This window comes from Carlito syrichta, unplaced genomic scaffold (genome assembly GCF_000164805.1).
Source record: "Carlito syrichta isolate Samal-C Ts95f unplaced genomic scaffold, Tarsius_syrichta-2.0.1 Scaffold303625, whole genome shotgun sequence".
NCBI lineage: Eukaryota > Metazoa > Chordata > Mammalia > Primates > Tarsiidae > Carlito > Carlito syrichta.
The window spans coordinates 617,641-631,846 of record NW_007247721.1 but is presented as its reverse complement, the minus strand read 5'-3'; the positions used below and the strand labels follow the sequence as shown (position 1 = coordinate 631,846).

The 14,206-nt window shown below is 35.2% G+C and overlaps 1 protein-coding gene across 7 annotated transcripts in view; it reads left to right on the top strand.

Moving 5' to 3' along the window:
• ZNF638 (zinc finger protein 638) overlaps nt 1–14,206 on the top strand; it is an 89,381-nt gene that overhangs the window by 49,749 nt on the left and 25,426 nt on the right. For 6 of the 7 annotated variants that reach the window (XM_021712716.1, XM_021712717.1, XM_008058766.2 and 3 more), the window contains 8 exons: nt 252–338; nt 579–647; nt 1,301–1,338; nt 2,626–2,757; nt 4,533–4,661; nt 5,903–5,944; nt 6,732–6,866; nt 8,863–8,988. In XM_021712716.1, the coding sequence (XP_021568391.1) occupies nt 252–338; nt 579–647; nt 1,301–1,338; nt 2,626–2,757; nt 4,533–4,661; nt 5,903–5,944; nt 6,732–6,866; nt 8,863–8,988 (758 nt within the window). The remainder of the gene's footprint in view (nt 1–251; nt 339–578; nt 648–1,300; nt 1,339–2,625; nt 2,758–4,532; nt 4,662–5,902; nt 5,945–6,731; nt 6,867–8,862; nt 8,989–14,206) is intronic. The other variant, XM_021712718.1, reaches the window with a different exon arrangement.

The window sequence follows — 14,206 nt, the reverse complement described above, 5'->3', positions numbered from 1 at the left end:
ATTTGTATGATTATGTTGTGCTTCTGCCACATGAGGGTTAAATGTGTGGCTCATTTAAGATCACCAAAAAAATTGTATCTCAGCTTAAATTTGCTTTAATTTTATCGGTAGTTGAAAATAAATAGAAATAATGAATAGATGGGAAATAGCTGCTTTTGTAAAGTCATACTAATTTACTAATACATTAATATGAAACAATGCTAAATGATTGAACAGATCCTTAGATAATGGTTCAATTTTACTTTTAAAAGCAAAAACTGGTGGAAAGAAGTCTCTAGAAGCCAAAAAGGCTGGAAATGTTAAAAACAAAGTTGCCAGTAAGCCTGTGACTATACCAGGTAAGCTTGAAATGCATTCATTCAGTACTGTATTTTCTTTAGGACTTTTTGGTGTACAACCAAGGTATATTTTGAAGTTTTGCTTAAAAATCCTCAAAGGAAAAAAAGGTAGGTTTTTATTAGGTTTGATGTAAGTCAGATTAAAATGACAAGATAAACTAGCTTAAATTCCTGTTTAGATTCATTAGTTTAATTATTCTAGTATTTTACTAGACTGTTAAAACAGACTGTTTTATGCAGGAAACTCTGAAATAAAGACCAGTATGGAAGCCAAAGTCACTGAAAATAGTGCTAAAGAAGCTATTTCAGGTAGGTCAATAAACATTTTGTTCTTTTATGTTAAAGGTAGAAGAGAAATTAAAATTTTAAGAAAAAAGGCACTTAATTTTTTATCTCTCTCACACACACATATTTATTTCAATACCAGTGCCACACCTAAATGAGATTAAGAGTATTATGGCTGGGCAAGGTGCCTTAGCCCTGTAATTTCAACACTTTGGGAAGCTCAAGTGGGAGAATTGCTTGAGGCTAGGAGTTTGAGACCAGCCTGGACAACATAGTGAGACCCCATCTCTACAATTTTTAAAAATTACTTGAGCATGGTGGCATGCACCTATAGTCCCAGTTACTCAGGAGACTGAGGTGGAAGGAGCACTTGAGCCCAGGAGTTGAAAGCTACAGTGAGGCATTCCAGCCTGAGCAACACAGTGAGACCCTGTCTCATTTGGGGGGAAAAAAAAAGAATACTGTGCTTCAGATCTTCGTTCTATCTTGATTATTCTGAAATTTTGATCACAAAAGAAGTAAAATTTAAATGTATTATTTAAAAGCTATTGTCACCTTTGTAGCTATTTGCTACCATTATATATTTCCATGTAGCTGCTGTTCATATTGTGGTGTAAAGTGGAACCTTGATTTAAAAATATATATCTGCATGAGTTTTTGTTTTGTTTTGCTTTAAGCTGCTTTGGAGGCCACAGAAAACGAACCAGTTAGCAAGGTAAGTTTTTTTATTTTATTTATTTCTTTAAAGCTTAAGAACTTTTGACAAAATAAATTTTTTTATAAACCCTGTTCAACATTTTACAGTATTTGACATGGTGAAAAATGCCAATCATTTGTGACTTTTTAAGTATTATTTTTTAAACTATGGGGAGAATTATTTTAATTCAAAAATCTTGAGTTGCCGAGTAAGTCACAAAAATTAGGACCCAGGTTATCAATAAATATGTTTTTGAAGACTACTTTTCACTGAGAACAATATGTTAAGCCAAAATGGACTTTTGAGAGACAACAGTTTGTCAAATTTGAAGCAATAGAATTTTGTGAAATCTTTTTTTTTCCTGGAGGCAAATGGGAGATACAGTAATATTTAGAATACTAGTTCTTTGCGTTTTTGGAGGAGCAAGTGGGGTTTGCCGTTTTATTTAAAGGACATAAAGTTTACTCAATAATTTGTTTATTGTTTTATCTGTTATAATAAATATATTAAAATTTCATCAATTTAGTTTTTACTGGTTTAGATTTTTTGAGACCATTCAGGTGTTAAACCTAAGTTTATTTTTGCCTGGTAGATCCATTCCTCAAGTATATAGTATGTTTTATTTTATTTTAGGAAGATGATTTTGAAGCTCCAGTTGTGTATATTAGATTAATGTAAAATACACACTTGCCGTGCTAGTTAGAATCACTCTCAACTAGTTTATGACAATTTATAACTTCCTACCTTTTTAAAATAAAAGTCCAGATTGCAAAGTTTACTATAGGACACCTTTAGGAATTTCCCAAATATACGGAAAAGGAAAAATTGACATTGATAGGCCTCTTGAAGAATAAAATAGATCTGAGAGAAGGGATAGCAAAAAACAAAATACTTGCATTAAGGATTAGGTTGTGAGGCAAGAATGCTAAGGAACTTTCTTATATTGCCTAAAAGCGACTATCTTATTCAGGAGGGGTACATACGCATTTGGAACTTGTGGAAGAAGTTGTAGTCAGAGACAGGTGAACTTGTGTTTGTAAACAGTGGGTAAAAAAGTGACCGACAGACCTGGACTAGATGGCGGATGGTACTACTGCAACGATTTCTGTGTATTTGGAAAGCATACATTTGCAAATTTGTATTGGTTTTATTTTTAATTTGAGGTGCAGACCAGCCTCCTGAGTTTATCAGACTTTTCTCAGTATTAAATGCAATTTGAGTACTAACATAACATAATGTACAGCATAAACTTAAATAAAAGCATTAAAGAAATTTTAATATCAGGTTTTTAAAATTGTTTTGAAGGAAACAGAGGAAATGTGTGTGGTACTTATTTCAAATTTGCCTAATAAAGGATATTCTATAGAAGAAGTTTATAACTTAGCAAAACCATTTGGTGATTTAAAGGATACTTTGATTTTATCATCTCATAAAAAGGTAAGAGTTGATTATATCTGTTTATGTTTTTTACAAGCATGTTTTGAAAAGCATTACATTCACAAAACTGAAAGAAAGGTTTAAAAGCAGCATCTCAAAGTAATTAAACTTCCAAGCTAAGGGATTTTAAAAATATAAAATACAGATATTATTTGTCTTAGTGCTGTTCTATTCAGCCATGGTTTTAATGAAGGGGAGGAATTGTTTACTAATGTTTTCAAAGTTTTACTACAAATTTTAGTCTAGTAGGAAAATGTTTGTCTAGGTATGATGTCTCATACCTGTAATCCCCAATACTTTGGGAGACTGAGGCAGAAGGATCGCCTTGACGTCAGAAGTTTGAGACCAGCCTGGGCAACATAGTGAGACCCCTTCTCTACAAAAGAAGAAAGAAATATTTTACATTTTTAATATGCTTAATAAAGAGTTATTTAAATGACTTGTAAGAGTTGTAGATCACTCTTTTATTCGTATTTCTTATCCTTTCTTCTCCTTTACCAGTGATACTCAAATGGGAAATAACCATTTTCAGACAAATGATGTCATCAGTACTTACAACAATCTAAGTTTATCTGTGTGTTCTAAGTTTTTCATAAGTATGTAATAAGTATGTATTTCATAATTTTAAAACAGCACATTAAAGTTTATTGTTAATAACTTGTGGAAAGTATCTTTTGGAAGATGAGATTTCAGGAAAGAGGTATTTTGGAAACGACACCATTAGGATGGTGGGAAGTAGTATTCTTATGCTAGAAAGGAGTTGGCAATCACTAGAGATCTTTAAAAGTAGAGTAGTATGTATGTTTGGTGATAATCAGATCCAGTGTGCTTGAGAAAACAGTAGGAGCGGAGAACGAGTACAAATGAAATATATGTAATTTCATGTTATGTTAAAAGTAGAAATTACTTGAATGACCACACGTTTCAGTAAACATACTAAAAAGCATTGTATTATGTACTTTTATGTGGTTGAACTTTAAACCTAGATTATTATCTGCCCCAGTTTTGATTAGAATGAGTAGAATTATTAGATATTTGGAGATGTAATACTTTTCTAGAGATTACATGGAAAAATAACTGATTCGATTATACAAATACTGTAAACATTTATGAAATTAAAGTTAACAGAAAGCAAGATGGAAGTTGAAAAAATCACATTCATATTATGCTAAAAGTTCAGTAAGTAGATTGTCCAATGCATAAAGAGATAATTCATTAAAACAAACTTATAAACAACATAGATTTCTACTTTGCTAGTTATTACGTATATGGAAGAAGGCTCAACCTTTTTACTTAACCTATGTATGAAAATTAAAACCAAAATGTATGGAGCTACAATTTTATAGCTATGAAAAAGTAACATGAAAAATCAATTGTTACACATTTTTTTTGTTTCTTCATTTCTCATATTTTATTATTGTTTGTTTACTCAAGTTTTAATACTGGTTAAAAATGTGTGTACTACATACTAGATACTGCTCTAGGTACTGTGCATAGTGATGAATAAAATAAGAGTTTTTTTAAATGTCCATTACTAGAATACTGCTTCTTGTTTCTTTCTTTAGTATTATGAGTTCTGTCTTTAACTGCTTATTGTTCATGGTTGTAATATTCTTAGTGTATGGACCTCAATTTTCTGAGGACTGCATTTTTTATCTTAAAAGTATTTACTACGTTGTTCATTTTACTCTAGTTTGCTTATAGTTGTAAGCCTATTTTTGAAATAAAGTAACTTAAGTTTTATTTTTTCATTCTCATAAATTCTATTTTTAAAGGCATATATAGAAATAAATAGAAAATCTGCAGATTCTATGGTAAAATTTTATACCTCCTTCCCAATATCAATGGATGGAAATCAACTCTCAATAAGTATGACTCCTGAAAACATGAACATAAAAGATGAGGTAAATCGTAGACTTACTACCATCTTTACTAGATTTTTATTAAATTTTAAAAATCAGATTTGTTATAGTTTGTTATATTTTCTAGTTTTCTACTTTGTTGAATCACATTTTTCTCTCAGACATGGAGAAAGCTTCTTGCTATCCCTCAACAATTGCCTGTCCCACTGTTTGAGAGTTAACTTTCATAGTGAGGGAATCCTGTTTCTCATGTATGTTGGGATGGGAAAACAGTTGAATACTGTCTGAAAACAGGCTTTTCATCTCTACTCTTACCTCACTGCCATACCCTGTCATCCAAGTGAGAATTATGGAGATTATCTTAAATTTTTTTCTCTCATTTCTTATATTTGATTTCTCACTAGATCTCGTCTGTTTTAACTCAGTGGAGGTTGTTCCTTTTTCCTTATCCCACCTATCATTATCATTGTTTTATCTTGTAAGAACCCTTCCTGGATCACCAAAATAATTGTCCCTTGTACTTTCTACCTTCAATTTTATCTCCCTCAAGTCCTTTCTCCACAAAGCCTTGAGACTGACATTAAATTCAAATCTGTCAAATTTACCTTTATCTGATGTAAAAACTTTTCAGTGTTTCTGTCTCTGTCCTATGAACATTTACTATCACCTGCTAAGAAGCATGAGGTAGAGATATTAGGAACTCTAGAGGAAGGTGGAAGTGCATGTAATTTGAAAAGGTTTTTCATTGGGAATCACTCTAGTGTGATACAATTGGTGAGATTGTTTTATGCATCTCAGTAGTGTCAAAAAGAAAAAAATGTTTAGAAACCATGGTCTCATAAAATCCAAGTTCCTGTCCTGCATACAAAGCCTTCCGTTAGTTATCTTTTGCCAGCTTTGACATCCTTGTTTGCTGCTTCTGTTGGACTATGCATAATTAAACAGCATTAAATTGCAGTACACTTACTGTGTTGTTTTTTTATTTACCTGTATCTCTGTTCCTCCTCATCCTCTTCTTTGTTAACTTTTCTTTTATAATTTGAATTTAATATTCTTAGAAGAATAGAAAAAAATCAAATTGTATGGGTAGAGTGGGACTTGATGACTTGTTTAGGAAGAGGGAAAGATTTTTGAAAGGAACAGAACTTCTGCTGCTGCCTCATTTTATGAAATACAGTGTAATGCATACTTGTATAGATTATTATATTATAAATCTTGACTAAGTAAGTATATGTATGAAAAAGAGTTTATACCTTCAGCCTTTTTCTGTTTTGGCTTTTTAGGAAGCTATATTTACAACTTTGATTAAAGAAAATGACCCAGAGGTGAGTTTCGCATTTAAATGCTTTTGTATACTTGTTTAATTTATTGATTACTTTATTTGTTCTCCTTTTAAAAACTAAGGAAACCAGCTGGGCTCCTTGGCTTAGCCTGTAATCCCAGCTCTTTGGTAGGCCGAGGTGAGTGGATTGCCTGAGCCTGCAAGTTCAAGACCAGCCTGGGCAATTTAAAAAAAAAAAAAATTAGCCAGGTGTGGTAGTGTGCGCCTGTCATTGCAGCTATTCGGAAGGCTGAGACGGAAGGATCTCCTGAACCCAGCTCATTGATGCTGGGATGGCTGTGAGCATGCCACGGCACTCCAGCCTGGGTGACAGAGTGAGACTGCAATTCAAAAAAAAAAAAAAACTTAAAGAAAACCTTAGTACTGATTTTAAGATATTGCAGTGATGGAGATGTCAGATGGGCTATCTTGATAAAAATAAGAAATAACGGGTTATGGGATTCTTTAATGTGAAAATTTTTTCTGGATACTGGAGTGCATACTAAATGGCCAAATAGGTCAATATCCTGTCTTAAGATGTTTTGGATAAACATTATGTTGATAGAAGAAATGCTGATTCTTCCATTTTAGCATATTGCTTTACTAATTACTCATATCTAAAATTAGGGCTTCACTATCTTCTATGTAGTCACTTTCTTACTCTTGGGAGAGGGCATCATCTGACCTCTGTAATAGTAAATTACTATTAATCTGTTTTACAGTTTGATGCTTCAGCTCTGTGTGTGTTTTTTTTTTTCCTATGCTGTCTTTTTTAAAAAAAAAAACTACAGGCAAATATAGATAAAATTAATGACCGATTTGTACATCTTGATAATTTACCAGAAGATGGACTTCAATGTGTACTTTGTGTTGGACTTCAGTTTGGAAAAGTGGATCACCATGTATTGATAAATAATAAAAACAAGGTAACAAGTTCACTCATTTTTTTTTTAAGATTAGAAAATATAGTTTATTTAGAAAATAAATTAGAAGGAGAAAGTGGTAGAGGGAAGGGGCCAAAGCTAGGAAACCTGGCCACACCATAGCTTAGCAAGGCAGTGTCCTTCCTAATTTAACTATGTGTTACATAAAGAATATATAACTGAGTCTACAATTTTTAATTCGCCTACTGAACTGAAGCACCTATAAATAAATATTACTCAGCCACTTAGCAGAATTATAATAGACTAGGATGCTTTCTGTTGGATTGTGGTAAGAAAGAAGAGATCACCTCTCTCGGTTCACAACTCCTAGATTTTAGGAGAAGTCAGGCTTACTCAAGGAAGAAAGGTAATAGAATGTAAAGAGTGTTATCTTACTGGAACATTTAGACCAGAGTTCATTTGGCTCTGACCTTAACTACCTTTGTGACCTTGGCTAAGTTGTTTTACATTTATTTGTAAGTGAAAGGGATATCACCTGATATTTTTAAAAGTCCCTTACATCCATAAAACACATAAAGTTAGGTCTGTTGTTTATTTATATGGAAAAAAGTATAAATTGAATAATCATTCCTTATTTTTCATGAATTTCCTTCTTTCCTTGAAGAACCAAAAGTTATTCATCTATTTACATTTGGTATGTCTTCTGTATTTTATATGTATTTTAGCTATATGTCCATTAAAATTAGATTTCAGTCAGCCATATAGTACTTAGAAAGGCAGGGTAAGTATTAATTTCTTTGATGTGCTTCTAACTGATAAATAGAGCATGTTTGCTACTTTAGAAATAGTGTGACATAGAATGGAAGGTGGGGCACAGATGGCATGTAGGAATTCTGAACCTTGGCTATAGACATCTTTACCCCTCTATTTTAAAGAATACCTACCATCCTCTTCAAATTTGCCTTCTCTATGCAACATTCTAAGGATTGTTTTATCTTATTTTCTTTGAAATAAAGAGTAATCTTACCTTTGTATTCACATATCTGAAGCCTGAAAGAAAAATATATTCAAACTTAAAGATTAAAAAAAAAAGAAGGCCGGGCTCGGTGGCTCAGCCTGTAATCCCAGCTTTGGGAGGCTGAGGTGAGTGGATTTTCTGAGCCTGCGGGTTCGACACCAGCCTGGCTAACTTGGTGAGACCTCATCTCTACAATAAATCAAAAAATTAGCTGGGCGTGGTAGCGTGCACCTGTAGTTCCAGCTACTTGGAACATCCAGAGCCAGGATGTCGAGGTTGCAGTGGCCAGGAGTGGCCACTGTACTCCAGTCTGGGTGACAGAGTGAGACTCTGACTCAAAAAGAAAAAAAAAAAAAAAAAAAATATATATATATATATATATATATATAGTGGTGAAATAACATAAATTGTACCATTTGTAAAACATAAAAACTTAGCCATTTTAACCATATTTAAGTGTCAGTTCAGTGGCATTAAATACATTCACATTGTGCATTCGTACCATTATCCATTTCCACAACTTTTTTTATCTTCTCACACTGAATCTTCCTATTCTTTTAACAATAACTTCTCATCTCTCCCTCCCCGGCCCTTGTCATCTACCATTCTACTTCCTGTTTTTATGAATTTAACTACTTTGGGTATCTAATATTGTGGAATCGTATTGCATCTGCCCTTTCATGACTGATTTATTTTGCTTGACATGTCTTTCGGGTTTATTTTGTTATGGAATATGTCAATTTCCTTTCTTTTTAAAGCTGAGTAATTTTCTATTGTGTGTATATACCACATTTTGTATATCCACTCTTCTATTGGTGGACAGTTGGGTTGCTTCTACCTTTTGGCTATTATGAATAATGTTTCTGTGAACTTGGGTGTACAAATATATATTCAAGTCCCTGTATTCAGTCCCTTTGGGTCTATAGCATCTATACTGAAAAGTGGAATTGCTGTATGATATGGTAATTCTCCTTTTAATTTTTAAAGAACTATTCATACTTTCTTTAATCTTTTCCAAAGGCAATTCTTCAGTTAGATAGTCCTGAATCTGCTCGGTCAATGTACAGCTTTCTGAAACAAAATCCACAGAATATTGGTGACCGCGTATTGACCTGCACGTTATCTCCAAATACTGACTTAACAACGGTAAGATTTCTTTTTGTATCAGTTTTTGTCCTTTTAGAAAATGAAGAAAACATAAAGTTTATTCTCCCAAAGCTCAGAAAATATGTATTCTGAAGGTAATTTCAAGAATTACTGTCAAGGAGTAGTCAAACTGGTTTTGTTTAGGTTTTTTAATTTTGTATTTATCATTATTAATATTTTTTAGAGACAGGGCCTCACTCTGTTGCCCAAGCTGAAGTATGCTGTGGTGTGATCATTGTTCACTGGAACCTTGAACTACTGGGCTCAAGCAATCATCCCCATTATAGGCCTCCTGAGTAGTGAGGATTTCATGCATCTGCCACTGCACCTAATTTTTTATTTTTTGTAGACACCGGGCCTTACTTTGTTGCCCATGCTGATCTTGAACTCCTGGCCTCAAAGGATCCTCCCACCTCAGCCTCCCAGAGTCCTGGGATTACAGGCATAAACCACTGCACCTGGCTTAGATATTCTTTATTTTTAAAATTTGTTTTGTGGACCAGGCTTGGTGGCTCAGCCTGTAATCCCAGCACTTTGGCCGAGGCGAGTAGATTGCCTGAGCCTGCAGGTTTGAGACCAGCCCAAACAACTTGGCGAGATCTCATCTCAATAATAAATAAAAAATTAGCCGCGCATGGTAGTTCCGGCTACTTGGAAGGGTGAGGTGGAAGGATCACCTGAGCTCAGCAGGTTGATGCTGGGGTGGCCATGAGCGTGCCATGGCACTTCAGCCTGGGCAACAGAGTAAGACTCCAACTCAAAAAAAAAATTGTTTTGTAATGTGTTCCAATTTTCATGGTTTATGGAGCAGTATAAATTTGAATGAAAATACATTGAAGTAATTTTGAAAAATGTAACATATGCATTCTTATTCTTACTATTAACATGTGTAGAGCAACTCCATGTAAATGATGTATTTGTCTCCAGAATAAAGAGGCTACTTTGAATCCATTTTGGCTTCCTCTTGATAGAAAGAAGTTTGTTTATTATCTGATTTATTTTAAGTTATATTTATTATTAACTGTTCTTGTGTGAGAAATAAGTTGTTTTGAGGGGGTGGTTTTTGTTGTTTTTGTTTCGTTTTTTGAGTTGGGGTCTTACTCTGTTGTCCAGACTGGAGTTCTGTGTCACATTCATGGCCTTACTATAGCCATGGCCCCTGGGCTCAGGCAGTCCTGCCTCAGCCTCACAAGTAGCTGGGACTAGAGGCACACACCACTACACCTTATTTTTTGTTTTTGTTAATAGAGATGAGGTCTTGCTATATTGCCCAGGCTGGTCTCGAACTCCTGGGTTCACGTAGTCTTCCTGCCTCAGCCTCCCAAAAAATGTGACGGATACCAATAAATTTGAGTGGGTCATTTCACCTGATAATTTCATTAAAAAAAATTTTTTTTTTCTGAGTTGGAGTCTCACTCTTTCACCCAGACTGGAGTGCAGTGGCTGCTCCCAGCCACCACAGCCTCAATCTGCTGAGCTCCAGCAATCCTTCTGCCTCAGCCTTCCAAGTGGCTGGAATTACAGGCGTGCGCTACCACACCTGGCTAATTTTTGGTTTATTGTAGAGATGAGGTCTCGCCAGGTTGCCCAGACGGGTCTCGAACCTGCAGGCTCAGGCAATCCACTCACCTCAGCCTCCCAAGGCATGGGATTACAGGCTGAGCCACCGAGCCCGGCCTATTAAAAATTTTATATTTTTAGCTTTACCTCAACTGAACATTGCATGTTTAAAAACTTATATCGTTTATATTCTTTAAGTTAGTTTTGCTCAGCTAAGTTCAGAATTAAGAGTAAATCTAATGGTACAGAAATTCTTATTCCACAAATACAGTCCCAAATTCTTAGAGTTAAAGCAAATCAAACAAGGGAAAATTTATATACGCATCTACCTGAATTGATACTTCACTTCCCACACCCTTACCCAGAAAGTTATTCTTACAACTGATTAAAGTGGAGAGCACATTTGACTTATTGTAAGAGACCTAGCTCTACCCCCAGATTTTTGCTATAACATGTTTTCATTTGCCACTATTTATTTATATATTTTATTATTATTATTTTTAATAATCAATATTTTTTATTATGATAATGTGGGGTACAGTTAAGGGTTAGGTATACAAATATGTTTCGTTCAGGCACCCTTGTTGATAAGAGGTGTTTCCCCATCCCCAGACAGACATTTACTACTATTAATCGCATCTCCCTCCTCCCCCATAGTTTCCCACCACTGTCGGTCATTTTCTTATAGTATTACATTGGATGTTCAAGGTCCACTATATGAGTGAGAACATGTGAAACTCAGATCTTTGTTTCTGTGAGAGGTCACTAAGTATTATAGACTCAAGTTCCATCCAGGTTGCTGCAAAATTCATGATTTTGTTCTTTTTTATGACTGCATCGTATTCCCTCATGTATATGTAACACATTTTTTTAATCCAGTCCTCTTTTGATGGACAGCATGGTTCCTTCCAGGTTCTTGCTATTGTGAACAATGCTGCAATAAACGTATGTGTGCAGGTATCTTTTATAGAGTGACTTGAGTTCTTCCGGATATATTCCCAGTAGGGGGATTGCGGGGTCATATGGGATGTTGATATTTAGAGCTTTTGGGAATCGCCACACTGCTTTCCACAGAGGTTGCACTAGTTTACACTCCCACCAACAGTGTAGAAGTGTTCCTTTTTCACCACACCCTCTCCAGCAGCTGTTATTTTTTGAGTTGTTGATAATTGCCTTTCTGACTGGAGTTAGGCGGTATCTCAGTGTGGTTTTGATTTGCATCTCCCTGATGATTAGTGATGTTGAACATTTCTTCATGTGTCTGTTGGCTGCTTGGATGTCTTCCTTTGTGAAGTGTCTGTTCATATCTCTTGCCCATTTTATAATAGGGTTCTTTGTTTTTTTCCTTTCAGCACATTTGAGTTCCTTGTAGTTCCAAGATGTTAAGCCTTTGTCATACCTGGTGTTGACAAATACTTTTTCCCAGTCTGTAGGCTGTCTCCCTGCTCTCTTGATGGTTTCTTTGGCTTTGCAGAAGCTTGTCAGTTTAATGAGGTGCCACTTGTCTATCTTCTCTCTTATAACTTGTGGGTTTCGAATTTTGTTCAGGAATTGAATGCCAGTTCCAATTTCCATGAGGGTATGTCCTTCATTTTCTAAGATTCTTGTGATTTGAAGTTTTACATTTAGGTCTCTGATCCACTTGGAGTTAATTTTTGTGTATGGGGATAGATAGGGGTCCTGTTTCAATCTTCTGCATGTGGTCAGCCAGTTTTCCCAGCACCATTTACTGAATAGGTTCTCCTCTCCCCAGTGGTAGGTGGTGGAGGCTTTGTCGAAGATGAGTTGGTTGAGAAATTCAGGTTTTGCTTCTGGAATCTCAATTCTATTCCATTGATCTATATGCCTGTTCCTGTACCAATACCAAGCTGTTTTGATGATTGTAGCTTTATAGTAAAGTTTGAAATCTGGTAATGTGATACCACCTGCTTTGTTTTTTTTGCTGAGGATTGTTTCGGCTATTCTTGGACATTTGTGTTTCCATATGAATTCCTGTGTTGTTTTTTCTAGGTCTGAGAAGAATGTTGCTGGTAATTTGATGGGTATTGCATTGAATTTATAGATTGCCTTAGGTAAGATGGACATCTTCACAATGTTGATTCTTCCAATCCATGAGCATGGGATATTTTTCCACTTGTTTGTGTCATCTTTGATTTCTTTGAGCAGTGTTTTGTAATTTTCATTGTAAAGGTCTTTCACGTCTCTGGTTAGGAAGATGCCAAGGTAGTTCATTTTTTTTGTGGCTATTGTGAATGGAATTGTGCTTTTTATTTGGGTTTCTGTTTGTTTATTATTGTTGTAAAGAAATGTGGTTGTCTTTTGCGTATTTATTTTGTATCCTGAGACTTTGCCAAAGGCCTTTATCAGTGTGAGGAGGTTTATGACAGATTCTCTTGGGTTTTCAAGGTACACAATCATATCGTCTGCAAAGAGTGATAACTTGACTTCCTCTCTTCCTGTTTGGATAACCCTGATTGCCTTCTCTTCTATGATTGCTCGAGCCAGGACTTCCAATACTATGTTGAACAGGAGGGGTGAGAGTGGGCCTCCTTGTCTTGTTCCAGTTTTCAGGGGAAATGGTTCCAATTTTTGTCCGTTTAGGAGTATGCTGGCTGTGGGTTTCTTGTAGATGGCTTTTACTATTTTGAGGTCTGTTCCCCGTATGCCTAGATGTTCGAGGGTTTTTATCAAGAAGGGATGCTGGATTTTATCAAAAGCTTTTTCTGCATCTAATGATGTAATCATGTGGTTTTTGTTTTGACATCTGTTGATATATTTAATTACATTTATTGTTTTACGAATGTTGAACCAGGCTTGCATCCCAGATATGAAGCCTACTTGGTCATGATGGATGATTTTTGAGATGTATTGTTGAATCTGGTTTGCTAGGATCTTGTTGAGAATTTCAGCATCTATGTTCATCAAAGATATTGGCCTGTAGTTCTCTTTCTTTGTTGGATCTTTACCTGGCTTGGGTATCAATGTGATGTTGGCTTCATAAAATGATCTGGGGAGAGTTCTATCTTTTTCATTCGCCTGGAATACCTTCAATAGGATTGGTATCAGCTCCTCCTTAAATGTCTTGTAGAATTCTGCTGGAAAGCCATCTGGACTAGGACTTTTTTTTGTAGGTAATTTTCTTATTACGTAGTCGATTTCCTTGATTGTTATTGGTCTATTTAGGGTCTCAATTTCTTCCTGTTTCAAGCTAGGTAGGTTGTGTGATGTCAGAAAGTCCTCCATTTCCTTAAGGTTTTCGAGTTCGTTTCCATACAAGTGTACATAGTAGTCTCTAATATCTTTTGTATTTCTTCAGGGTCAGATGTGACTTCATCTTTTACGTTTCTGATTGTGCTTATTTCGGGTTTTCTCTTTTTGTCTTGGTCAGTCTAGCTAGGGGACCATCGATCTTGTTTATCCTTTCGAAGAACCAGCTTTTTGTTTCATTGATTTTTTTTGTATTATCTTTTTGTCTTCTGTGTCCTGGATTTGGGCTTTTATTTTGGTGATCTGGATTCTTCTGCTGAAATTAGGGTTTTTGTGGTCTTGCTTTTCCAGCTTCCGTAGGTGACTTGTTAGGCTGTTAATTTGTGATCCTTCCATTTTCTTCATGTGCGTTTATAGGAATATAAATTCCCCTCTTACTACAGCTTTCATG